Consider the following 27,046-nt stretch of genomic DNA (forward strand, 5'->3'; position numbering starts at 1 on the left):
TACTTAGCAACATCAAGCACAGATAATGAAATAGTTATTTTCTAAATGAATGAGCAGGATTATGAGCTACTTGCTGATAAAGCAATGGATCAAAGGAGTAAAGAGTGCAGAGGTCCCTTTTTTCTTGTGTATCTATATACCTGTGGTGGTCAATAATTAGGCTTTCATACTTCCTTTCCTCTGACACCAACCCTCCATAATTGTTGGCGACTTTGTAATTTCCATTAACAATCCTATTGTCCCTGCTGTCACTAACACTTTGACTTATTGTGTTCTGATTCCCCCACTCGTTCCAATGGTAACTCCCTTGATCTAATTTTCTCTAAATTCTTCTGGGTTGCCAGAATCAGAGTTGCAAAGTTCACCTGTACTGATTCTGTAGTAGCAGCCAATGCTAAGCCAAACACTCCTCCTTTGCTGCACTCATTCAGAGCTTCCTCTGCTTAATTTTGGGCCTTTGCAATGCTCCCCTCATCAGTCACTTACTTGATTCAGCAAGTATTTTCTCATCTGTTTCAGAGAGGAAGTGGCACAAATGGGAATTGAACTCAAAGACACGGTGCACTGTAGGCAAGCACCTTAACCATTACACCACAGATGGTACCTCTGTAAATATTGACATTTTGAATCAGTTTAGATTACATGTAGCTGTTATGTGAGCAGCTTTTTAACAAAAAAGTTAAAGTGCGTATCCCCGCTTAAGCTCCCCATACACAGGCTGATATAAGCTGCCAACAAACAAGCAGATTTCTGCATGTATGGCCACCTTAACTCTCTTGATTCCAGTCTCTTCCAAGATTAAAAGTTCCATTCCAGCTGCTTCGCACATCATCTTTTTAGAATGTTATGCTTAAAGTGGCTTTGTTTCATTAAGAAGTACCATCTACAGTTAAATGTACCAAACCAAGTTACAGGTCAGGAGCTCAATGCCTTCTTCCTTCTCAATGCTCCTACTTGGTACAGTGTCATTGCTCTGGATCATTATGAAGTACTTTCTGGCAACAAATTTGCCTACTTGAAGCCAGTCTTGTGATGATGTAGTGCTGCTTTATAAGAAGTTTGCACGTTTCATTCCTGCTTCCTCCGAAGTCTGTCTTTTTGGGATTGTTGTTACAGCTGCTTTGAGCTTCTTTAGAAAATATGGGTAATCTATGCAAAGCAGAAATAGTTCTTACCTATAATCACAGCCTCCATACTCTGCTTTCTTGTCCAGTAATAAGCCACGTTTTGCTTCCTTAAGAAGTAGGTTATGAAATACTATTGTGGGGGGGGGGGGGAGTATAGTAAATAGACATTACATTTTTGTAAAATGTACCACTTTACTTCTGTTCAGCAAGCATTTTTTTTTATTGTTAGCATTTGGGTAGGGTCCTCTAACCTTGTATTAGTTTTTTTTCCCAATGTAAACTGTAGGTTTGGTGTATACACCCATTTATTGTATAGTGCAGCAAAACATGTTGGCATATATAGTTAAAACAAACAGGCATTGGCACTTGTTTAAACTAAACAAGTCTTCCGTAACCCCAATAGTTATTTTCAGGAATGCTGCTCGTTTGCTTCCACACTTGTATTGTTTGTTTAGGTAAGTGTAGACTTGGTTGAAAAGTGCTTTGCATTTTAATCATATTTATTCAAAGTGCTTATGTTTTTTGTGTGCATGTATATATGTATCATGAGTAAAATGGACAGAGGCTCTTTTTACTACTTAATACCAACTGCTGACACTTGAGACAAATGTTATGGTCATTTTAAAATTACAACTTTGAAAAATTCAATGTTATGTTTCCCCACAAACTATAAAAGGTTCAAAGGAATGAATTGGGTTGCAGTCCTTTTCAGGTGAAATATTTGAAAATGGATTCAATTTGATTTGCATTAAACCAAATATTACCCTAAAATGTAGTATATATACATACCAAGTGCATTTCACTAGAACAGTTGAACAAGTAGTTTTAATGTAGACAAAACTATGTTATATAGAATAAAAGCAGTATTTCTTTATTTGTCCACTCTTGAAAGTTAAGTCAGCTTTCCTCCTTAGCTGCCTTGTGCTGTACTATTAGAAAAGTTCATTGCAGCATTAAATAGAGAAATGGTGCTTTCAATAGCAATTACATTGACATTTCAAAGTCATATTAAAAGGTATATTTGCATTAGCGTTATATATATCCAATATATGTTTTTGTGCAGGATCCTCTGGTTTTTAGCACTACTTGTATGGTCCCTTCAGGCACAAAGCAATATAAATAGCCCAAAATTTGTAGATTTGTTTAAAAGCAATTGTTCAGGCCTACGTTGAACCACCTTGCCTGTCAGAGGGCCTCAACAGTACCTAAAACTTGCAATTTATCAATATAGCTAAACCATAAAGAACACCTTCCATTTATTTCTGCCTTATACCACTTAATAATTTGGGCAGCAGACCAATTTTCTAAAAAGTAGGTGGGGTAAATAATTAGATTGTAGTAGTCCCTCCCAACGTGCCACTTATCTGCTAAAACTGCAGCTCATGTGTTTATAAACAAGGTTAATATATTGAAACACAACCTACAAAGGAAAACGGTGGATAAATGATGTCAGTTTCCAGTAAGGGGCTAGTGATACATCTTTATCCAAGCAGTAGAGTGAGTTTAGTGAAATGCTAAATTTTTATTTGCAAGCCATTAATGTGAAGTTTAGTTTTGTCTGAATGCTTATCCACCAAGCAGTTTAAATGGAAATAAAATCCTAACTCTCAGATGTAACGTCTACTTTCATATATTTTACTAACATCGACATTTCCAACATGGACAGAATATAAGACAATGACCAGTTCTGACTTCTTGTTTTAAACTCTTGAAAACTGCTCCACTGCTCACTAGGTAACATCAATTAAAAAAAAATAAAATAATAATATTAATAAAAACTCGAGCACAGCCGGTCAATTGATACACTACACAAGCAACTAATTTCAATTACAACATAGCAATGTAAAAGTGATAAAAACAGTCAAGGTCAAGTGTACAATCTGTACAGTGTAACAACGAACGCAATAGCAACTTTTAAAACAGACATTTCAGAACTAAAGAATAGGGGAAAAAAACAAATCTTTCAATTAGAACATTTGGAAAAATGTATAAAAATGAAAAGGGGTGCAGAAATGGAACCAAACTAAAAAGACTATAAACGGTAAAGCTGAAATTTCAGTTGCTACTGAAAATAATTGGTTATGGTTTGTGTGGGGAAGATCAAAGCACTCATTTGCCAAGAGAAATTGACTTTAGTTCAACACAAAAGTCAGAAATGACCTTGATAAAAGCAGATATATTAACTCAGCTCTACTATTTCTGTACAATTTTCTTCGAGCTTGAGTATTTTCCGCTGTTATTGTGAATTCTTAGCGATGCTGGTAAGTATTAACAAAAGCATCCAGAGATCCAGATCTTGATTTGTACTCCATTAGCAACCAAAGAGGAAGAAAAGCACTCCAGGTTTTCATTGAAGCTGTTCTAAACAAAATATTTTGGAATCCATTTATGCCTGAAAAAGAAATTGATATTTGTTCCGGATACATAAAATGTTGAACAAAATGTATGGATGAACCCAAGCAGGAAATATAATATATATAGCCCAAGACCACAAATTCAGAACATTTACCACAGTCTAAGTTTGAAGCACAGAAAATTAAAATCTTCACCCTCACCTTACAATTTAGTTTTAAATGTGTGTCATGTTTCACAGGACATTAAGGGGGTTATTTATCAAGGTCCGAATTTATCTCAATATCAGCTGCTACAAACTCCGATCTAACCCACTCTGGTTTTCCACGCTTATTATTACATTTTCCCGAAAATGTAAAAGCTCAGAATTTCATGATTTTTCCTCCGAAAGCTCTGAAAACATTGTGAAATTGCCCGACAACCAAAAACCAATGACTTTTATGCAACCTCGACAGGTTTGAGATGCCGTGGTTTTATATTCAGGCTTTTTAGCCCTCGAAAAAATCGTGATTTTTTAAAGCCTATAACACAAAAAAAATCACAAGTTTTTTGTATTTCGAAGCTTACTAAATAACCCCCTATAAGTTGTTAGCACTCCATGGTTTGGGACTCAATTCTTTATATTTGAGCTTAGTCTGTTAGAATAAATTTAGAACCAACAGTCTACTTTACACAGAAGTGAACTTTCTTAAACAGAGCTATATGAAATAACTTTGGAATCTGGGTATATATATCATATTTATACTTGCAATCAAAATTACACTTTATTCACTACTGTCTCCCACCAATATGGCACATTAGTTCAAATACCATCAAGTGCAATGATGAAGGGGGAAACAAGGCTGTGACAGCAGTGAAATTAGTCATTTATTGCACTTGTTGACAAAAAGTACTCGAACAGGAAACTGCTTTTTTCTAAATCTAAATGGTAGAGGGAAATTCAAGGCATCTCAACCTGGATGGCAGCATAATCAATATACTGGACCTTTCACTTTAGATAGGGTTCAAACAGTGTTAAAATAGCACATGTTGCATACATTTATTGTTAAGTCCACCACCTGCCACCCAATCAGTTCCCAAGTCTGTCAGGCAAACAAAATGGGGGCAAGGGTACTAAAGATCCCTTACAGCTGAATGTACCCCAACCTGGCAACACAGATTTGGTATGATTTAAAAAAAACCAACTGTATTTATTTTATTTTTTTTGCCTTGCCACCAGTAGCCTTAGGTCCAAGAAACCCATTTAGATTTGAAAAATAAAATTAAAACAACACAATAATATTTAAGTAAAATGTTTTATTGTGAGAATAGGAAAAAAAAAAAAAAAAAACATAAAAACAACCTGCCACAAGTGCAAGAGAGAACTAATTTCAACAATTTACTGTACATATCCCTCAAGCAACATCAACTCTGCAAAGATGGCGTCTGAACCAAAGAACCTTTATCCTAGAGGGAGAAACAAGAAAAAGTGTTACCTTTTAGTACAATACAAAAGGATTGAAAAACAAACCGAACATCTTTTTGTATATTGGCAAGTACATTGCTGTAGTGTCATTTTGGTGAAGATAGGAGGACAAGAGGTATAGCATTTCATTATTTAGCAAAACAAAACCTAGTTTACCACAATGAGAAAAAAATAAAATAAAAACCAAATGTACCAAAATATTTTACCCAAGGCTCAGTGTTGAACACTAACAAGCCGTAAATGTTTTGGGATACAGTGTATGTAATGCAGTGTCAATATATTTACACACAAAGTGTACAGGTCACCATTATTATAAATATTATTCTGCATCTGTTTCCAAACTGCATTGCTAAGTCACATACTGAAGCCTCATTGAGTAAGGTAAACCAATACATATGGTCAACACCAAATATCATTTTTACACCTATGAAGCAGAGGAATGTTGGCTTTTTTATTAATTTTTGTTTTTAAACAGAGAAGATAAAAGAAAAGCAAAGATGCAGGGCTCCTTCATTCTTCACTAGTCTTAGAAAAACTTGCCAGAATACTGCTTCACACTATAAAAAAAGAGAATCTTACATTAGAACCCTTGAGCATGTGCCTCTCAATGTTTAGAAGTCAAAACCCATAAGCATAATCTTCAGAAAACTGCTTCACACTATAAAAAAAAGGAAAATCTTGCATTAGAACCTCAAAGCGCATGTGCCTTTCAAATTAGATTTCAAAATCCCTAAACAAGATCAACTAAGTGCTTGTAAATGGTAGCAATTGAAAAAGAACTAGCAGATCAGGTAAGGTTATTAGTACAAAGTGAGAAGAATTAACATGCATAAGGTTAAGCAGTTTTAAGAAAAAGCGGTTAGAAAATGTTTAGGATGTGTGAAAACGCTGCATTATGGTACAAATTCAATACCCATTTCAACTTGTCCTGTAGAGGCATGGTCTGTGCCATATGGCAGACTGTGATTTGTTGTCAATGTTGTTATCTAAAAACAACAAAATCACTAGTCTTCCACACAGAACTAAACCAACATCCACTGCCTTCTTCTAGTTATAATTAAGGCTACAGGCTCAGTAATGTTTACTAAACTTTTGCAGCTGTTTCACAATAGAGAAAACCGAGATGTTATTTCCTTCAAGCAGAATTAGTATAAAAGTGAATCTTCTGGTTTAGTGAGAAACACAAAAGGAAGAAAAACAAGAGAATATCTAAAAAAAATAAAGAAAAAGTTAAGACAGAAAAAAAACAGGACAGTGTCATTAAGAAAACACAAAAAGACGCTGAAGTTTAGAGCTGTACAACAAACACAATGCTTTCAACTTGCCTGTTCTGAAGCAAAAATTGTGCATTCTGTATCTGATCTTGGGTGCCAGTAATGGTAATTATCCTGTCATCGGATCCTTCCAAAGGCTCGTCAATTTTGATGGATGCGCCAGATTCATGGCGGATTTGTTTAATTCTCTGACCTCCTTTCCCAATTATCGATCCAGCTAACTGAAAAATAAAATTGAAGTCGGCTAAAGTAAGGTTGTTGCACTAATGCCCCAAAACAACACTTTTCCAGTAAAGTTTAGGCTAGAGGTGCCACTCACAGTCCAAACTGACCCTTAGAATCCGGATCTGTCAGCAGGCTGAGTGGACAGATAAGTTATGAGGGACCATACTCAATTTTCTATTACTATTCTCCTTATGGCTGACCAGTGTAAATTTAGGAACTATACTTTTTGATCCACCAGACACTGACGCCCAACTTGCCATACATGCCCAGATGGTCAGGCAATAGTTTATATTGACCAAAGTGCTTTAGCAAACCTGGGCATATGTGGCCAGCTTTATACATAAACCCCTTTTGTTAAACTTAAACACACAGACTTCACACTACAGGAGTATGACTTCTAGTCAACGCAGTACTAGGAAAGTAAAAAGGTGAAGTGTTAGGAAGCAAAAAGGGGGAGAAAAACCACACAGACAACAGTGAGAAGCTGGTTTACTTACATCTTTTGGAATGGTTACTTGTGTTGTTATAACAGGCCCACCAATATCACCAAAAGAACCTCGGCCTAAATTAAAATAAAAAAAATAAAAATTATATAGGGCCAAGAAAAAAAAATTCAATTCTAAATAATAAAATCCCAAAATAAGAACAAATATACATACCATATCCAGCTCCGCCCTGAAGTAATTTGCGAGGGTGTTCAAGAAAACGCAGTAGAGGAAGAAAAAAAAAAAGGTAAGAACATTTAGTGCAATTCCAAGCATTCAACATGTATACATTCAATACCTGCAAAATGGAAATAATACCCCACTTTTTGACGCAACCTCAGTTTTATAGACAATGTGCCTAAACTCTATCTGAACTTGCACAAATAAATAGATTTTTGTTCAGAGACATACATTTTCCCCAGGATATATCAACCCCCTTAGGCTCAGTTATTCACCACCTCGCCCATATTTTCCATAGTAAAGAGATAAGATTACAAGACTTGAAGTCCCTTTGCTTTTCATAGAGGGTTTTACACAAATTCAATAGAAAACAGAGGGTCCTGGTGAGGGATGCGTTGCATGACTGAGAGACTTAAGCCTATGGTACATGTTGCAGATAACGGACTGTGCCAAAGGTACGGGAGAAGTCCATCAGTGTATAAGTCTTGGAAGTGTTTTATGCGCTTATGTCAAAAGGTTTTTCCCCTTTGCTCAAAGCTCTATTGCAGACATAGCTCAAATGTGCTACAAAAAAAAAACAATTATCAGTTTCCTAGGTAACCATAACTATATACCCAATTACTTTGCATGGAGGGGGGTTAAAAACGTTACTACATCTCTAAGAAAGGGCATTTTTTTAGCATATGCTTAATACTACAGATTTCTTTTAAAAAGTTACATACGACAGACCATGGGGGGGGGGAGAGAGACAACATAATGAATTCATAAATATTGGGATTTCATCTTTTCTAATGAGCCACTGTAATTCAAACATATGCAGTTCTAAGCATGGCAACTTTCCATGTTTCTGAAGGTATAAACGTATGTAAGAAAAGATCATAAGCACTGTGGTTGCTTTGGGACCATATATCATGACTACCACACGCTGCATGTATACTCCAATAATTCTTCAAAAGCATATCACACTTTATTTTTTTTTTCCAGAGCTTAAAGAAGTTCTAAAAATATGCAAAAACATGCTGTGCAGACATAGCTATGAAAACTGGAAACAAATGGACCTTATGATTACAAATGTTATGCAAATCATCTGGAAAACCTTTACGGTTAAAAAATAAACTGGGAGGTTATCTTACCATTCCATCGTAATGGTCTGGTCTTCCCCTTCGGTCCCTGAAAAAGATGGTGTTAAATTGTCAGATGACAGAATATTCCCAATAAAAATACACATGCACAACGGCTTGTAATACAAGATCAACTACTACAGTTTATAAAACTACTAACCCTCCTCTAGGTGGTGGAGGTGGTGGGAGAGGAAGATTACGAGCTCTACTTCCACCTCTACCCCCACGACCAGGGGGTGGAGGAAGTGGCCCCCGCCTTGGACTCATGTCATCATAATCTCTTCTTGACTGCGGCATGGGGCGACCCCCAGGTCCTGGAGGCATTCGATCAAACCCTCCCCTGGCATGCATAGGAAAACCCATGGGGCGCCCTCTTCGGTCATCAAACATCATTGTAAAGCCTCCATAATCATACGTTTCATCATAAAAGTTAGGATCATAGGGCTGAGACCTGCCCTTGACAGGGGACTGAAACAAGCAAAAACAATTGTTTATACAGCACCAACATATGCTGAAGTGAAGCATTACCACCGAATACATTTTTAGAACAAGGCAGCTTACCTCAGAGATGAGATCAAGTATAACTTTAATGCATTCAACCACCCTGTCCGGTTTGCCCCCAATCAGCACAACGCGATCAGTAGAATGAGGGCAGCACTCCTGAAATAGCTTTATTGTAGTCTGAGTTTTCTACAAAACATAAAATGTCAATGTTACAGCACAAAAAATGTCAATAGTGAAACCTTTATATATATATATATATATAAAAAAAAAAAAAAAAGACCATAGTTGAAAAAACAAAAACCTTAATATTGTGACATAGAGAGGTAAGGTTAATAAGGACTATGTGTGTAAATTCTCTTCAGCTCCAACACCACAGACATAGTGCATTTGCACAAGTCAGTCGTTTGTAGTACCTTTGCAAAAATTTTTACGGAAAGTCCTCAAACCACTTTAAGCAAAAAATGTAAAACTACTGTACTAACATCTTACCTGTGAAATGGAAGGGGTATTTAAAAAGCTCAGCTGCGGAATTTAGCCATGATTCAGCAACAAGTAATCAATATATATATGTTTCAATCCCTCACAGGGATCTTTCTCAAGACTATACAGTTTTTTGTGAAAGCTTACCTCTTTTGACATTTACACATCTTTATAAATATACATTATTCTACAAACCGAGTGGTGTTAAAGGTTAATTTACATATAACATTGCTTTTATACCCCATATTCTTTGGATGACAAGGATTCTGGTTACACCTTTATTAATAGAAAGACTACGTTAGGTTAAATTATTGGTTTAACCTATCTACTGGAATAAGGCCTACTGTATATATCCATATAGGGCATATCTTTCACCCACTCATATTTTCTGTTTCATCTTGTAACACAACATTCAGTAAAGGATAACCACAAAAAAAAAAAATACAGGTTCATATGCAGTTGTAAATCGTAAGAATAATTTACTATATGCATACCTCTCTAAGTTCCTTAATCTTTGCTCCTTTGACACCAATAATTCCACCAGCCAAACTTTGGTGAATCAATAACCTCAACTCGCAATCAAAATCATTTCCCTTGAAGTGCTGGTACTGCCAAGTACAGGGGTAGGCGGCAAGCAAATAAAGAAAAAGAAAACAAAAGCATTTAATGGCCAAGAACAAACCTTTTCATTAAAAAAAGTTATGGGGGGGGGGTCTATTATCTAAAACTTAAAATCCAAAATTTTCTGGACTATGTCAAGTGAATTTCCAAAAAGTTCTCTCTAAGGGAAGGCATGAGATTTTGCTGGATACCACTGTGTCAACATATATTTCATACAAACTGGTTAATTTCCACCTAACCATCTATACACAACTGATATCAGAAACAGATCTGTAAACTACATGAAAGATTTACCATTTAGAGTATCTTTTGGAAACCTTAAGGACCCATCTGAGAGTTTATTCACTTAAGACAAGGTTAGACATACAAAATGCTTTTTCTGTCATTCAGCAAAGATACAATAATATCCAGGACAGCAAAACTTCCTAACAATTAATCTTGGGTCTTTTCTAATTATCTAGGCAATCAAATAGGCAGAATGACATCATGTCCTAACGTTTCAAATTAACATTTGCCGTACCTATATAAATATTGGAAGGGTCACATCCAGATTATAAAACATACATACCTCTTCCAGCGTGGGAATTATCTTCTTTAGGATTTCTCCAATTGTTTCAATATCTGCGCTGATACTTAATATACTGGACACATTACATGAAATGGCAGAAAAAGGATAATGCCAATGTTAATAAATTCTATAAACACCTACTTTAAGGATGTACTTGTATGACAAATACACGTGCATGTGCGTTTTATAAACTTGACAGCAGCAAAGGTTTAAATGTCAGTGAGTGGAAGGAGGGGAATTCTGGCAGGGCTCAGATTAAGTGGGCTAGAAGGTGGCACAGAACTAGAAACAAGCGAATGATCACATTCCCCCGTCACCACTAATCTAAGAGCACCTCGCTATTCTAAATTACATTGGCACACCTCAGTAAAGTTGGAAAATGCAAGTGGTGAACATTTCATGGATGGAACTGCATTAAAAAATTTACAAGCTAATGGTCTTTTGAGAGGGAAAAAATGCAATGTGAACATGGAGTGAAAGTTAGCTCTTGACGCAAAAATATGAAACAGGTAATGTCATCAGGAGGGCTACGAAGACAGACTAATTAAAAACACTAAAATATACAAAGTTATCATGAAGCAGTTCTGGAAGCTATACACCTTCCCTCAGCTATTAAAATTAGTAGGTCCATTGACCTTAAAAGCAGAGGTAAAGGAAGGGGGGGGGGGGAGAAAAAACCAAAAGTAAAACTTGGAAAAAAATAAAACCCCAAACCTCATCTGGAAGACAGGAAAACAACTCAGGGAAAAAAAAAAAATCAGAACAGAACCTCAAAAAAAAAACAAAAAACCAAACAAATCAAATCACTATGTAAGGGGATATGATTCATATTATAAAGGCAGGTAATAAAACATTTCTCTTTCTAATCAGGCAGTGAGGCATAAACTGTTGGGACATACCGCTCGGGGCCACTGCTGTCTGGGACTGAAACACTGGCATTGTACTGCATTGGTCATTGGCGTTCGTGGATGTTGGCATTGGGTATGGGCATTCAATCAGAAGATGTCAGGAAAAGTACCCGTTGGGCAACGAGCACATTTTTGGGCATAGCCAACCAGGGTTTTCACATGGGCGTTCAGGGATAGATGGGCCATCATGGTGGGCAACGCAGGGGTAAGACGATCCAGTACATGGGCAACGGAGATATGTGGCCAAAAAAACAAGGAGAGGGAAAAGGGGGAAAAGCAATACATTTTAATTTAACACAAACTAAACTCATTGCTTTCAGTTACAGAAACAGTATTAAGTCATACTGTGAAAAATACATTATGTTTGGAACTTTTTTTGAATAGAGTTAGTGGAATGCGAGCAACTATAGTAGGCTGGCTCTTGTGTAGACACTTCTCATTTAACTACAGAAAAAAGGTCTTGCCGACACTGGACAACTTTAACACAAAAAATATCCAGATCAAAAACGAACCGGGAAATATGAGAAAAACCGTCTGCACTTCCATCCTACTTTAGAAATTTTAATGTTACCTACATTGATGGGAACTTTTCATAGGAATTGGCTTTAATGTGTAAAAGTCTAAGCATGCCTTGTCCTTAAAATAGAGAATTTTCAGGTTTGTCAATAACAATCTTACTCTAAAAGAACTGTCTAATCGCATGAGTCAACCCACTAAATCATTGCAAATGTTAACTACTAAATCTTTGTATTCAAACACTGAGATTTTATTTAACAGCGCACCCAGATACTAGTTAACACCAGCATCAGATTTTTAATATAGTGTATACGGCTTTGGAAATGGACAATGATGCAGGATCAATTAACGCCATTTACTTGGAATTTCAAGGTGGCTTAAGCAGCAAAAATACCAAAGGGTCACAACAATAAATTGTGAACACTCACGTCTGTCCTAAGTGCCTTAATATTTTTTCCTCCTTTGCCGATTACTGCCCCAGCATTCTAAAAGGAAAAAAAAAACACAAAAGATAACCAGTCATGACTCAAACACTGGGTATTGCAAATACTGATAAATAAATAGTTAAGACATTCTGAAAACACTACAAATACACGACTACTGGCTTAGCCTCTTTTACAGCAACACAAATGCATAATTTCTAAAACATACCTTGCTCTGAAGCAGAATACGCAGCTCAACCATCATATCTGTGTTTCTAGATCTCTTGAATGCCTGTTCATCCTCCATGTCCTCTGCTGGACGTTTACCTACGAAAAAAGGAGTGTTTTGCAAAATTAAGGGTGCTGATAATTTTAACATAAGGGTGCCTCAACAAAAATGAAAAAAAAAAACCAAAGCTTACCGTTAGTTTCTGTGTTTGTGAATTCAACCTCTTCCTGCTCTGTCTCCATCTTCTTTTAATACAACTTATAATTCGGTGGTTGCTACCTGTCAATAACCAGACATTAGAAAAGATAAGGATTGAGATATAATTTATTAGGAACATCCTGGTGTACAAGCTGAGGTTCAATAAAGAAGCACTTGCAAAGAACAGTATTATAACAAATTGTGCATTGGGAGGGACCAGTAGATGATGACGACATCAAATAGGCTTAGCCCACACACAATTACCAAACTGTTTCATTGTCCAATCACAGAGAGTCATTCACAATTACTTTACAATAAAGAGAGGGTGGGACAAAAATTAAATAACACAAGTGTGTATATGCTGCTGCCTTACCAGCTCTTGAAATACAAACGTAATACAAACTAAAACATCACTTTCTAAACTGAAAGGCATGCCTATGATTAAGGGACTGAATCCCGAAACGCGTAGGGTGTGAGATCCTTGTAGGAGCTTGCAATAAACCTGTTATCTCCTTGAACGGAGCGCCGTCCACTTATTTTGGTTTTGGTATGATTACAAGCGGTGGGGATGCTGCAGACTGAGCACCCAACAAGGAGGGAACTGAACTGCCAATGGGAGGGTGAGCTTTGAGTGGTCTATTTGGTTTGAGTGAGGTGTTCCTCTGGGGAAGAGATGCACCCTGAGGACCAGTTAGAGAGACTAAGTTCTATTACACCTTCATCAGTGTAATGTTGGTGCTTTATAATGTTAATAAAAAAAATCTTGACATCCAGTTTGTATCTTTGCAGTCAGCACCTATAAACTACTACTTGAAAACAAGTGTCCCATTTCATATATGTATATAAGAAAACAAAGTTTGTAGTCCTTTAGAGAACAATGAACAGCATGAGACCATATATATCTTGAAGTGTGTAAACCGAACACTTTTTACAAAGCTTATGTATGTATAATAAAAGGTTTGCCTTTTTGTCCTAATCACGATGAATGGTTGCCCCATGGGTACATCAGTGTATATTTATACAAAACTACCATTGACTCCAAGTTTTTTTTATTTTTTTTATACCACTACACCAGGGGTCCCCAACCTTTTTTACCCGTGAGCCACATTTAAGTGTAATAAGAGTTGGGGAGCAACACAAGCATAAATAAAGTTCCTGGGGTGCTAAATAGGGGCTGTGATTGGCTATTTTGTAGCCCCTATGTGGACTGGCAGCATACAGGAGACTCTATTTGGCACTATACTTATTTTTTATGCAATTAAAGCTTGCCTCCAAACCAGGAATTTAAAAATAAGCTTCTGCTTTGAGGACACTGAGGGCAACATCCAAGGGGTTGGAGAGCAACATGTTGCGCACAAGCTACTGGTTGGGGATTACTGTACTACAATATACTATATTTAAAGGCACATGAAAAAAACAACTCAATTTGCATTACAGTTCCATTAAGGAAGAGACTGGGGGTGGACATATTAAGTGATGATATTAGCAGAACTATGCCTCCAGCATGTTTTCATATACAGGCATGGGATCAGTTATCCGGAAACCAGTCATCCAGAAAGCTCCAAATTACGGAAAGGCCACCTCCGAGAGTCTCCATTTTATCCAAATAATCCAAATTTTTAAAAAATGATTTCCTGTTTCTCTGCAATAAAAAACCCAGTACACTTTACTTGATCCATAACTAAGACATAATTAATTCTTATTGGACACAAAACCAGCTATTTGATCAATATATATGGATTTTCTAATAGACTAAGGGTATGAAAATCCAAATTACAGAAAACTCAGTTATACAAAAGGTTGGGTATTTCTGGGGGGTGGCTAAAAATTTGGAAGACTGAATTAGACCATCCGAAAGTCTAAAGCTGTCCCATTGGGGAAATAAAGTCAGTGTGTGGGGACAGCATGAACAACAATGAGGCAATTGTGCTGGAAACCACCTCCAATATTTTGTACTCTGCACATCATACAAATAAAACAAGGAGCATTTAAACCAATGAAAGCATGCTCATCCTTCGCTAGTTAATGTGCTGAGGTGAACAAGTGATGGACTGCAGAGGAGGGCCTAAAATATAGAATTATCCTGTTATTACTCCCATAAGATTGAGATATATGCAGATATTAGAGTAATAGAGGTTACCCTTGATTGTTAACTTGTAATGTATCCACTTGTTCAGAACTGAGGTCTAATTTGATCAGTATAGCTAAATAAAAAGAACCCCTCTTCTATCAAGTGCTGTAGATGGTCTTTGCAAACTCAAATTATCTTTCTAATTCCAAAACCAACAACCGCTGGCGTTAAAAATCCAATACTCTGTAGCAACACCAATCCATAATCAACCTTCGATGAATTCTAAAATTCCTTTCAAAGTGCATGTGCCATTGTATAAATTCACTAAATTTCTAATTATCAATTAGTGGTCCACAACCTTTTTTGGCCCAGAGACTATGTAGAGCCAAATTTTTTCACAAGGAGAGGGGGTGGGGTGTTTATAAGTGTCCAATTCGGGGGTGCCACATTAATTGCCCACCAGGCTCGGTGTCCCGGTTCAAGACTGTCCATGGCCCGACCGTTGGGGACCCCTGAATTAATCAATGTCTTCAGACGATTGTACGAACCAATTAATCGATAGCGATCAAGTTGGTATTTTATTTTCAGCTCCAGTGTTGTTGGTTTTGGAATTTGAAAGATCATTTGAGTTTGTGAGACCATTTACAGCACTTGATAGAAGAGGGGTTCTTTCCTCCCTGTGAAGTTATATGCAGGTTGAGAGAAATTTCGGAAACCCGTTTTATAAGGCCACAGGTCTCCAGCTATTGCTGAAGCTCATGCATCTGCCAATAGAAAAGACATTTATTACATGCTCATTTACTAAAGCAATTATGCGTCTGCTTCCCTCAGATACCAATGGCAAACTGCGCATCTGTCAGCCACAAATGAAACGAAAGCAAAGATAATGAGAAACTATAGTGGTACACAAAAGGCAGGCAGATAATTGTATCGCAGCAAATTCTCTAACGAAACCCCCTGAGGTCATTTGCCTCTACTTAGCCCATTCAGCTCCTTTGTCTGCGATCCCTTTGGACACCGGGTCCACCGGCTCCGCCCCACTGCCGCAAGCTTCCGCTGTCAGCCATTTTGTGGAAGATAAAAAGCCTCTCACCAGCATGGCGGCGTCGCCACCTCAACCAACACACGATTTTATAGCATTAAACCAGCGCCGACTTCTACTATTGAGGTCTGTGTAGCTAGGGCGCCTCGTTATTATACAAGGAATCAGCGAGCTAGTGCTCTAGTAGTGGCTCCATTTACCAGAAGCATTTGGCTTTTAACACTCTCCCCACCCAAAGACAACGCTACGTCTATAGTTATCCACCCCTCTCTCATCCTACGTGGAACTCGACAATTATATGGCGGGCCTGGCCGCGCACTTGTGGAAACGGGGGACGGACGGTGACGTCACCACTCGCGGCCTTGTACAGCCAGGCTGGAATACGAGGCTAAAGCGCTATGGATAGGGGGTTCGAGTACTGCTACGTGCAATTTAGACCTGCACCTCATAGCACTCTCTCAACATCTCCTACACACACACACACGTACCATCTTGAAATCGCTAGTGGCGTTTATACTAGGCACTAAAGTTCCGGCAGCACAAGCGGTCAGGAAGTCAATGGCATAGTAAACGTTCCATTGGCGCGTATCAATGAAACAATACGCTAGGCACTCTTCTTCCCTATAGCCGCTCGCACCCGCAAATGGAAAACTAACAGGCCATCCAAATCCACTTTACGTCTTCTACTCGCATGTAGAATCCGCCTGCAATCAAGGAATCGCCCCTTACCTTGCTTCTGTGCCGACCCCGAGCTACCTCCACCAGCACGGCCGAAACAGAAGAACAAACCACAGCACGACACAACCTACACAAAGTAATAAGGCCACCCCTCGACTGGCCGACGCTGATTTGTTACTCGGTAAGCGAGTTGCGCCGCGATTGGTTAAGGGAAGAGCCAACCCAATATAGGATCCGCCTACCGTGCTCCCCCACCTTCATAGTTTATGAAATCGTACGCTTTCAAGCTTGGTTGAGTGAGCGTCTGTAATGCTAATCAGTGTAATGGCGGATGGCACCTTAAAGAAGAATTCGGCTACTTTTGTTACATTGTTTACATTGGAACGGCCGTTTTTAGTAGTATATGGACTAGAGATACATTTTTTCTGCTACTTAAAGAGTTTTTTGCTTTAAAGTTTCATTCCAAGTGCCCCATGAAACGATCATAAATAGAATGTGACATTTTTTACGAATAAAGTCGCATATCCATTCAGCAGTGGATACATGTAATGTACAGTAAGCGCATACAAATACATATGCCTGAAGTAAATAAAGAGGCAGGTTACAGGAATGTATGTGCTTCCGCTTTTCCAGCTCGGTGCCGGTTACTATAGACACTATAGCGACAGGCTATGGGATAATGTAGTAATAATGTCCCGAACTTCGGGTTGGTAAGCAAAGCATCCAGTTTGGCGCTTTCCATTCTTATAAAGCGCAATGCGGCACTGAAGTAATAAAACCAGCGTATCACATAAACAAAGAGCCACTGAACGTGCACAATGTAAATGCTTTTCCTTAGTAACAGGACCTGGTGGTTTCCAGGACAAAGAACGCGGCGGGAAAGAAGGGGGAGTCACGAGAGGCTAAATCTCGCGTGAGTTTGAACCCCTTTAGCGCGGCTTCTGCCAATCAGCTTGAGCGGGTTCCGTGGCGCTCAGGAAAGGTTCGCGCCGCCAAATTAGAAAGTGAGTTACCAATCGTAACGATTCATGCGGAGAGGATTCCAAGCGCCACCGGAATGCTTTGTTGGCTGGTACGGAGAGGGGACTGCCGCCTGATTTTACAATAGAGAATTGATTACACCCCCCCCGCACACACAATTTGGTTTCACCCAGTAGTGTAATATATAGAAGAGATAGGAATTGTAATATCACAATTGCTAGGAAATTAGAGATAGTGTTTATCATAGTGAAAAGGACTCGGCTTGTTGATCTAAAATACACGCAAATCGAGTTAAATGAATGCAAGCATGCTGCCATACGTGGTGTTCGAAAAGCCCACCAGAAAGAGTGTGAATAGAATTTACTGGTCCCCAGTGCAAAATACAAACATGGAAGAACATAGGTTTTATATGCATGTATAGAAACTGCACATGGGCTAGGGTTGCTCCCTTTTAGCAAACCTGTTTAAACTAGCACACTTTGGGTTGATTTTTATCATGTTCTATCAGTTTATTGGGTGAAAAGAATTCAGTTATCTAGTCTCTTTAAACCAGGTTATTCTGCACATACTAAACATTATTGCTCTATGGGGCAATGACGCATTGGGTGTTTTGTGACCCGCACAAAACCGCCTCCTGTACAGGGCAACAAAATGCCTTTTTGTAGTAGGAGATGTTTTCAAATGGTCAACAAAATGCTCCATGTCACGTTCACCTTAGGAATGTGTTCTGAATCCAATACAAATATATTTTAGGGCACCTCGTGATGCGACTTCGGAAATTTGAAGCAATCATGCCGGCGATTCATATTATTGCCTGCGGGAATGCAGTTCGTGGAGATTAGTCACCCGCAGTAGAGGAGATTTGGCGCTGGGCGACTAATCTCCCAGTCTGCCGCTGCCCTTAAAATCAGGTGACCTTAGGTGACATAATTAAGGCAACTTTTTTCCTTCCACTCTAATTTGCATTTTAAAATTATGGTTCTGATTCAGTTAAATCATTTTTTTAGTAGACTTAAAGCAGTGATCCCCAACCAGTAGCTCGTGAGCAACATGTTGCTCTCCAACCCCTTGGATGTTGCTCCCAGTGGCCTCAAAGCAGGAGCTTATTTTTGAATTCCTGACTTGGAGACACGTTTAGGTTGCATAAAAACCAGTTGCACTGCCAAACAGAGCCTCAATGTAGGTTGACAATCCACATAGAGGCTACTAAATGGCCAATCACAGCACTTATTTGGCACCTCAGGGACATTTTTCATGCTAGTGCTGCTCCCTTACTCCTTTTACTTCTGAATGTTGCTCATGGGTTGTAAAGGTTGGGGATCCCTGACTTAAAGGATGGTGATGCATATTACTGAAAGACCCTTATCTGGAAACCCAAGGCCCCAAACATTCTGCATAACAGGTCCCATATCTATATACGTACAGAGCTAATGAATTAAAAAAGAAGGAAAAAGTACCCCACTAGCTTCAAACTCGCTCAGCAGTCTCTAGTAGTTTACAGCTACCTAATTATAATAATCTATTATAATTAGGTAGCTGTAAACTACTAGAGACTGCTGAGCGAGTTTGAAGCTAGTGGGGTACTTTTTCCTTCTTTTTTAATTCATTAATTTGTACTGACTAAGGTCAGACCTCCGCTTCTACCGCAGGATAAATAAATTTGATAAGGGATCACTTTTTTTGTTTGATTGTTCTATATACAGAGCTGTAAATTTTTCGGGGGTTACCAGGTTTTGGACACTGTCCTGGCCTCCCATCACTCTTAAGCATTTCCCCCAGTACTGTCAATCTCTGATGATTTGCGGCAAAAAACATTTCAGTGATGTGCGCATGCATGTGATGTCACTTCCGCCTACTACTCTTCTGGGTAGGGAAACTTTTTGGTGGGGTGCTGTCGTGCACTGTTTGTCCCCCTAGTAATGAGCAATCAAAGTTGACAGCTCTGTATATATTATTGCTCTGCCACAGAGGTTGGCAAAACACGAATGAAAAAATATCTATTGTATCCTTGTAAAATTCCCCTAACCAAAGTTTAGGTGAAAGGTAGAAAGCTGTAAAAATCCCCGAAGAGGTTTCATTAATAGAATATTTATTTCAACTGTGGCTTTTGTGCTTACACAGAATGTAACTGAAGCAAAACATAGATCCCTGTGTTGTCTCACATTGTTTCTTAAAGCCTCCCATCTTTATTATGCCACCCACACCTTTATTTTCATTGCATATTCACAATTTCTTGGAATCAGTAGCCACATATCAGGCAACCCTGAACTATCTGCATATATACAAAAGGCACATATGTTATTACAAATTATCTGTTGGTGTATATCTTTTCATGGGTTTGCAGAATGAGGCAATGAATTGTAACTTTTTAAGATAATGTATACTTTTAATATATATATATATATATATAATGTTTCTTATTTTTATTTTTTTAAGGAGACTTTCCTACTGGCAATTAATGAAGTTGATCGGTTGAAATCATTTTGGCAAATGTTGAATTTAATTTTGGAAATAAGTATTGAAAGACTGTAGAAAGATAATTACAGTAGATCTAGTTAGTTCAAAGGGCCATAATACATTCTTGTTCGTTTAGAGGACCATAATACATGAGTTAATGAAAAGGTGTAAAGGCCTCCACCCAATGAGCAGAATTGGTCACCTTTTACTCCATGTTGACAAGCCTCTTCTTTAAAAGGTAAACTGACCCAGCGTACTTTCATGCATAGAGCCACTGTTCCCCCCTTTTTTTTTTTCTTTTTTTTTTGTTTCTTGCTTTTTGCAGTTCCCCCAATGGAAGTGCCTGCCCAGTACAGCAATGTAAAAAAATTACTGTCTATGCACAAACAGGAGCAGCACCTGGAAGAACTTGCCTGGGGATGTTCCCCTATGCTATATTAAAAAGTGGAAACAATGTTTTGTGCTGTGCAAAAATGACTTCTGGAGCAGCAATAGAGATACCTGCAAGAAGTTAAAAGAGGGCAGCACTCTGCACGAGGGCTGTTTAGGGTTTTTAAGAGGCATGTCTAACATTGGCACCTTGAAAAAATTAGAATGCCAATACCTTAGTCAAAAATGGGGTGTTCTCAAATTTATTGAAGTGCTCCGGACACACAGGTCACGATCATCAACTGATCGTGACCTGCGTGTCTGGAGCACTTCACTAGATTTGGGAACACCCCATTTTTGACTAAGGTATTGGCATTCAATTTTTTTCATAGTACTTATAACTGTCGGTGGGAGAGGCCAGTACCAATACCTTTTCCCCATAATTTTGCATAACATTGGCATCTCCCAGTGATTTTTATTTTGTTTTCCTTTATTAGTTAAGCAGTACACTAGCAAATAGCTTTTTTGAGACCTCTCTGCATTTAAAATGCACAGTTACCACAATAAACAGCTTGCTGATGACTTGAAATGCAAACTAACTGGTATAGACTATTTACAAAAGGCACCAGTGCAATAAATGTAAACGATTTGTATCTTAAATAACTTTATCTGAAAATAACACAAACAGAGAGTGAATGGGCCTTTTTAAGAGAATGAGACAGAATTGTGGTGTAAAATCTGGAGCAGTACGCATTCAAGTGATCTCACACGGCAATATTTGTTGTCTGTGGTTAAATCTATGCTATCGCAGGCATCAAGTCTCAAAATGACTTTCTATAATATAACATTTAGGGGCACATTTACTAAGGGTCGAAGTAAATTCTAAGTGAATTTTCAAATTCAAAAACTTCGAATTTCGAAGTAATTTTTGGGTACTTCGACCATCGAATAGGCCAAATTCGACTTCGATTTGAAATGAAAATGCTTAGATTATTGGACCATTTGAAAATCAAAGTACTGTCTCTTTAAAAAAACTTCAACTTCGACACTTCGCCATCTTAAACTTGCCAAACTGCTATGATAGCCTATGGGGACCTCCTAGAATCTATAGGCAGTATTTGGCTAAGTTTTGAGAAGTCGAAGGATTTTTTTTGTAAAATTGTACGATCGAATCGTTCGAAGTGCGATCATAAAAATCCTTCGACTTCGAATGTCGTACTAGCCTATTCATTGGTCAAATTTCGAAGTTTTTTTCACTTCGAAATTCGACCCTTGATAAGTCTGCCCCTAAGCTTTCCTCAAGTAACACTTATTACTCGCGGCAGTCCAACTTAATTGTGGGAAATTGCTTCCCTTTGAATTTTCCTGCAATTAATCCAGATCGCAATGAGTAATCAGTTTTACTTGCGGCACACTTATTTACTAAACCTCAAATTTTCGAGGCTTTTTGGGGCAAAAACTAAAATTTTTTGTGGAAACCAAAAACTCTATTCCCTGATGCTGCATAAATCCAGAATCTGAAAACCCGGCATCTAAATTCTGTCAAGGTCATGTATAAGTCAATGGCAGATGTCCCTATCCTCATTTTAAAGATATCCTGGTTTGGCAGGGTTTCGATTGATAATCTGAAAAATTTGGGGTTTTCTGGCGATAACCCAAGAAATTGAGTGATTCGGGAGTAAAGTCTTTTCCTGGCCCAACTTTTTCAAGTTATTTTATTGATAAATAATTGATAAATAAGGTAAAATTATGGTTGGGAGTTTGGCCTAGCTTAGTTTAATAAAAAAAAAAATTAGATCAATTTGGATTTTAGTAAATAACCCCCTTCATTTTATGCCATGGCAAGTCTTTTTCAGAAGACTTGTCGCTCAGACTTAATTGCGGGCGATAATCTCACTGCGTGCCTTCACCCTTAAATATATGTAAAATGTAAATTTATTATTTTATTGTATTATCAAGATGGGATCTTTAGAATGAACAATTCACATAATGTAGAAGGAGTACTGTAACTTGTATAAAGGCATCATCCATGAATCCCCACATGCTTTTATGGTGTGGCTGTATAACTGTGCTATCTACTAGTACTAAGTACTGGATGGGATATAGAAGTATGTGTAGACATGAAGCTCATCTGATCTACTTACCTGATACTTAAATCTTTTCACTGTGCATTTCTTCAGAAATGGCACAAATCAAGCAATGCCATTTTTGTGTTTCATTGGGCTTTGTTAAAACTGTAACACTTTGTGCTGAAGATGTAAAATTCCAACACCCTCTTTAGTAATGCTGAGGGCACTTAAATGCAGACTTTATACATATTGTCTTGTGGTAAACAGTATGAAGCTCCCCAATTCATATGCTAAGTATTTGAATGCAAATTTTCACGTAACAATAAACTTCCTGTGTAAAATATGCAGTACAGCCCAAGGTGGTGGCATTCAACAATACATAGTTAAATGTTTTAACTTTTGTTACATCACAAGTATGGGCTCTGTTGTCCGGAAACCTGTTATCCAAATAATCTGAAATATGGCAACATTTTTAATTTTTTTAAAATGATATTGTTATTGATGTTAAATTAAGCAATCATAAAACCACTTTGATGGCAAAACAATTGCGTTTTAAAGTTTGATTTTTAGGGCTTTACTGCATGGTTCTCCACATTACTGGAAAATCCCTGGTCTGTTCCACTTTTTAAATTAAATATTTGTTTCTAAATAAATTGAAGCATCTTTATGTCTTGGTTTAGTACAGTACAACAATATGTAAAGTGGTTATCTCATAAAAATATGTGCAGGTGTTATCTGCCCATTGACTTTAATGCAATTGGACAAAGTCGCGAGTATAAAAGTGTCAAAAATTGAGTCAAAATTATTTTGACCCTCATTGACTTCAATGGGTTACATGAATTTTTGCCGTTTCGCTTATTATTTAGTACCCGTAAGGTCATAGTTCCATTACAAAGAAATACAAAAATATTGTTAAAAGCACATTTATTAAGCAATAAAGACAACATAAAGATTTTATTGGTGGATTTATGGAATGATTTGATATTTCTACTATTGTCATTCAGTAAAGTGACTAACTGGCTATTCTTTTAAAAGTACAGGTATGCAATCCCTTATCTGGAAACCAATTATGCTGAAAGCTCCAAAATATGGAAAAGCCATCTCCCAAATAATTCACATTTTTAAAAGTTTTTTCCCCCTCTGTATTAATAAAACAGTACCTTGTAGTAAGCTGCATGAATCCATGTTTGTGGCAAAGTATTCCTATTGGGTTTATTTAATGTTTAAATGTTTTGTAGCATAGTTAAAGTATGGTGATCTAAGTTGTGATCCAATATCCAGAAAACCTCAGGTCCCAAGCATTCCGTTTAATAGAAAATACACTTGTTAAAAAAAAAAAAAAAAAAAAAAAAGTTGCTGTCATAAATTAAAGCTTCACATAGAACTTGATGCACAACTGAAGAAGATCTGTTTCTGACTTCAGATGTGCAAGCCCCTGTTCAGCTGTTGCTTTTAGGGACAGGAAGTCAAGCACTGCCAGACATGGTGGACTTTCCCAAACTTCTTCTTACCAAATTGGGGTTCATATTTGGGGTGTGGGTGTTGTGGTTTGGGAGGGGGGTCCTCTGCAGGGGCCCTATGAATTCTATCAAAATATATATATAAATATCTGTTTAATTTCCCTCTCCTTGTGCTTTAGGGCACACATCTGATACTAGTTGGTGTAGCTTGCTTCTCCATGCAATGTGAGGACTATAGGCATGCAAAATGATTTGGGTAGGCTGCCAGCGATAGGCTGCATATGTGTGTTTGCATTGTCTTGTGCTTTCTGTCATGTTCAGGCCCGGACTGGCAATCTGTGGGTTCTGGCAAATGCCAGAGGGGCTGCTATAAGGTGCCATAGAAAGTCAGTATTTAGTGGGCTGGTGGGGGCTGTTTGGGCCTCTATGTGGGCTAATTGGGCCTCTGTGTACCTGAAATGCCAGGGCCTATTTTAATGCTCAGTCCGGACCTGGTCACGTTCATAAGTAGTGAGGTTTGTATAAAGAAAAATAGCAAATGGTTTAGTAGTATTTTTTCTTTCCTTGACAAAATTGACATACCCAGCTTATTCTTTTTTTTTCTTTGAATCTTTCAGACATGATGGCTACATCCGGTATTGCTAATCGTGTGAAAACCTGGCTGATATCTACGTGGCATGTTAAAGTACCTGATCCGTGGTTAGAAGCTTGTATTAATTGGATTCAGGAAGAAAATGGCTCATCTCTGCTACAAGCTGAAATTAATAAACAAGTTTTTGAACAATGGCTTCTTACAGATTTAAGGGATTTAGAGTTTCCAGTTTTGCCAGCAAACATCACAGATTCCCTGAAATGTGAATTAAATGGCTTTCATGCAGTACAGATGGATTCCTTAGTAGATATAAGTCTGCCTGCCTATTCCCAGCTTCAGAAATTAAAAGGAAAGGATAGTACAAATGAACAAGTAACATGTACAACACAACAAAGCCAAAAGCCATGGGAAGCAAAACCAACACGAATGCTCATGTTACAACTGACTGACGGAACACAGCATATTCAGGCTATGGAATACCGACCAATTCAAGCTCTAAATGCTAATCTTTCTCCCGGTACCAAAATGGTGTTACAGGGTACCATTGTCTGTCGGCTGGGGGTGCTTCTTCTTAAACCTGAAAATGTAAAAGTTCTTGGCGGAGAAGTAGAAGCTCTTGTAGCAGAGTACACACAAACTAAAGTTCTTTCAAGGTTAATTGGTGTAGAGGACAACACTGTAGCTCAACATTCAAATGTTCAAGAACATGCTGCAGGTGTAGCTGCTGGGGAATTAGGACAGGCCCTTGGTCCATCAGATGAGGATTTGTTAGCAAGCCTTGAGGAGAATGAAGAGTTCTCAATTAATAATGGTGTACCTTCTGAAAGTGGTTATTATAGCAGAAATGAGAATTCAAGTATATCATCATCTACCCAGCATCAAACACAGGATTCCATAGTTAGACAAACAAGTTTTCCTATGTTGGATCAAACTGTTGTCCATGTAAATGTTGCAAATAATCATGCAATTGAAGAGCAGTTTGATATAGATGATGAGTTGTTTTTAGAGGAAGAAATTCAGCGAGAATTAGAAGAAATGTCCATGAGTCAGGCTGAGGTTGCACACGGTAGTACAGATTTGCCTACCACTTTATCAGCAACATCACATGCTTCATCTGCCAGTTGTACCTCTGATCAAAACAATATTGATATTCCTCCTTATACATATTTGTCTACTATATTAGCAAGCAAAAGCAGATCTATAACTTGCGTAAAACTCAAGTCATTTATTGTGACCCTCAATGGAAATCTCTCTCACAGCTGTGGCTTATGGAATATAAAGGCCAAAATATCTGATGGAACAGGTTACCTTAATGTGGAGTTTAGTGATGATGTTCTTACAGAACTAATAGGGTTTACAGTGCCTGAAATGAAAACGTTGAAAAAGGACCCTAGTCAGCAAAGTACACTTATGGAAGGACTTCAGAAATGCCAAAGAATGCTGACCGATTTCTGTGGCGTTATGACTGTTTCTTATAACCCTGCCAAGGAGGAAGCTGTTGTATTGTCTCTGCAGGACGTCACTGAGGAAATTATGCAGTCTTTACAAAAGCTGTTGCGTTCATAGCCATAGCATGCATTTGCTCTTATATATATGTTCAACCAGTCATTGCTTGAAATAAGTGTGTTTATGCATTTCATTTGTCTTTTTAACTTTAAAATATCCCTCTAGTGATGATGATGGTGAAAAATAGCTGTCCATTTTTTGATAACATGTTGATTATTGTTGACCAATTTAATATCTTATACATGTAAAGTTTGTTCTGCCTTTAAAAAAAAAAATATATATATATATATATATATATAAATAAAATTGCAACTAAACTTACTAAATGTACTAAATTTATTTTAGATTCTCCCATGGTAACACCCTAAACAATGCCTATTTGTAGGGGCGTGGCATGTAATCATGCATGTGAAAAGGTTTTCTCTTCAGCAGCTGGTCACTATACATTTAAGTGCTAAATGTCTGAAATGAGCAGACGCATTGTTTGAGTTAGGAGAAAAGGAATAGTTACATAGTTAAATTGGGTTGAAAAAAGTCAAAATCCATTAAGTTCTACCCCTCCAAATGAAAACCCAGCATCCATACACACACCCCTCCCTACTTTTAATTAAATTCTATATACCCATACCTATACTAACTATAGAGCTTAGTATCACAATAGCCTTTGATATTATGTCTGTCCAAAAACCCATCCAAGCCATTCTTAAAGGCATTAACTGAATCAGCCATCACCCGGCAGTGCATTCCACAACCTCACTGTCCTGACTGTGAAGAACCCCCTACGTTACTTCTAATGAAAGTTCTTTTCTTCTAGTCTAAAGGGGTGGCCTCTGGTACGGTGATCCACTTTATGGGTAAAAAGGTCCCCTGCTATTTGTCTATAATGTCCTCTAATGTACTTGTAAAGTGTAATCATGTCCCCTCGCAAGCGCCTTTTTTCCAGAGAAAACAACCCCAACCTTGACAGTCTACCCTCATAATTTAAGTCTTCCATCCCTCTAACCAATTTAGTTGCAAGTCTCTGCACTCTCTCCAGCTCATTTATATCCCTCTTAAGGACTGGAGTCCAAAACTGCACTGCATACTCCAGATGAGGCCTTACCAGGGACCTATAAAGAGGCATAATTATGTTTTAATCCCTTGAGT

At 37.9% G+C, this 27,046-nt stretch overlaps 2 protein-coding genes across 8 annotated transcripts; one reads left to right on the plus strand and one right to left on the minus strand.

The window, feature by feature from the left end:
- Window positions 1-2,629: 2,629 nt before the first annotated feature.
- On the minus strand, window positions 2,630-16,654 carry hnrnpk.L (heterogeneous nuclear ribonucleoprotein K L homeolog). 7 transcript variants are annotated; one of them, XM_018258998.2, is made up of 15 exons: window positions 16,518-16,649; window positions 12,671-12,756; window positions 12,478-12,575; window positions 12,255-12,311; window positions 11,302-11,345; window positions 10,403-10,475; window positions 9,708-9,821; window positions 8,791-8,919; window positions 8,390-8,697; window positions 8,242-8,278; window positions 7,103-7,118; window positions 6,941-7,005; window positions 6,270-6,439; window positions 5,524-5,602; window positions 2,630-3,519 (listed from the first exon to the last, which is right to left on the minus strand). In XM_018258998.2, the coding sequence occupies exons 2-14, from the start codon at window positions 12,717-12,719 to the stop codon at window positions 5,563-5,565; spliced, it is 1,200 nt and encodes a 399-aa protein (XP_018114487.1). In that variant the 5' UTR covers window positions 12,720-12,756; window positions 16,518-16,649; the 3' UTR covers window positions 2,630-3,519; window positions 5,524-5,562. The 7 variants fall into 7 exon arrangements, with proteins under 7 accessions (XP_018114487.1, XP_018114479.1, XP_018114463.1 ...); XM_018258990.2 differs by lacking the exon at window positions 2,630-3,519 and adding an exon at window positions 4,792-4,925; XM_018258974.2 differs by lacking the exons at window positions 2,630-3,519; window positions 5,524-5,602 and adding an exon at window positions 4,792-4,925 and having other exon boundaries at window positions 9,708-9,815; window positions 16,518-16,654.
- On the plus strand, window positions 16,248-26,217 carry rmi1.L (RecQ mediated genome instability 1 L homeolog). Its single transcript, NM_001093406.1, is given in 2 exon segments — window positions 16,248-16,647; window positions 24,420-26,217. A coding segment is annotated over 1 exon segment (1,539 nt). The 5' UTR covers window positions 16,248-16,647; window positions 24,420-24,421; the 3' UTR covers window positions 25,961-26,217.
- The last annotated feature ends 829 nt before the right edge of the window (window positions 26,218-27,046 follow it).

The sequence above is a fragment of the Xenopus laevis genome, chromosome 1L (assembly GCF_017654675.1).
Source record: "Xenopus laevis strain J_2021 chromosome 1L, Xenopus_laevis_v10.1, whole genome shotgun sequence".
Taxonomy (NCBI): Eukaryota; Metazoa; Chordata; class Amphibia; order Anura; family Pipidae; genus Xenopus; species Xenopus laevis.

What these genes read in the sequence shown, in the direction of transcription:
- hnrnpk.L (XM_018258959.2), bottom strand. Translation starts at nt 12,719, where the DNA reads ATGGAGACAGAGCAGGAAGAGGTTGAATTCACAAACACAGAAACTAAC. An exon ending in GTATTCTGCTTCAGAGCAAG is followed by an intron (nt 12,312 to 12,477) that starts GTATGTTTTAGA and finishes TTTTCCTTTTAG; the next exon opens with AATGCTGGGGCAGTAATCGG. An exon ending in AAGTAACCATTCCAAAAGAT is followed by an intron (nt 6,440 to 6,940) that starts GTAAGTAAACCA and finishes TTTATTTTTCAG; the next exon opens with TTAGCTGGATCGATAATTGG.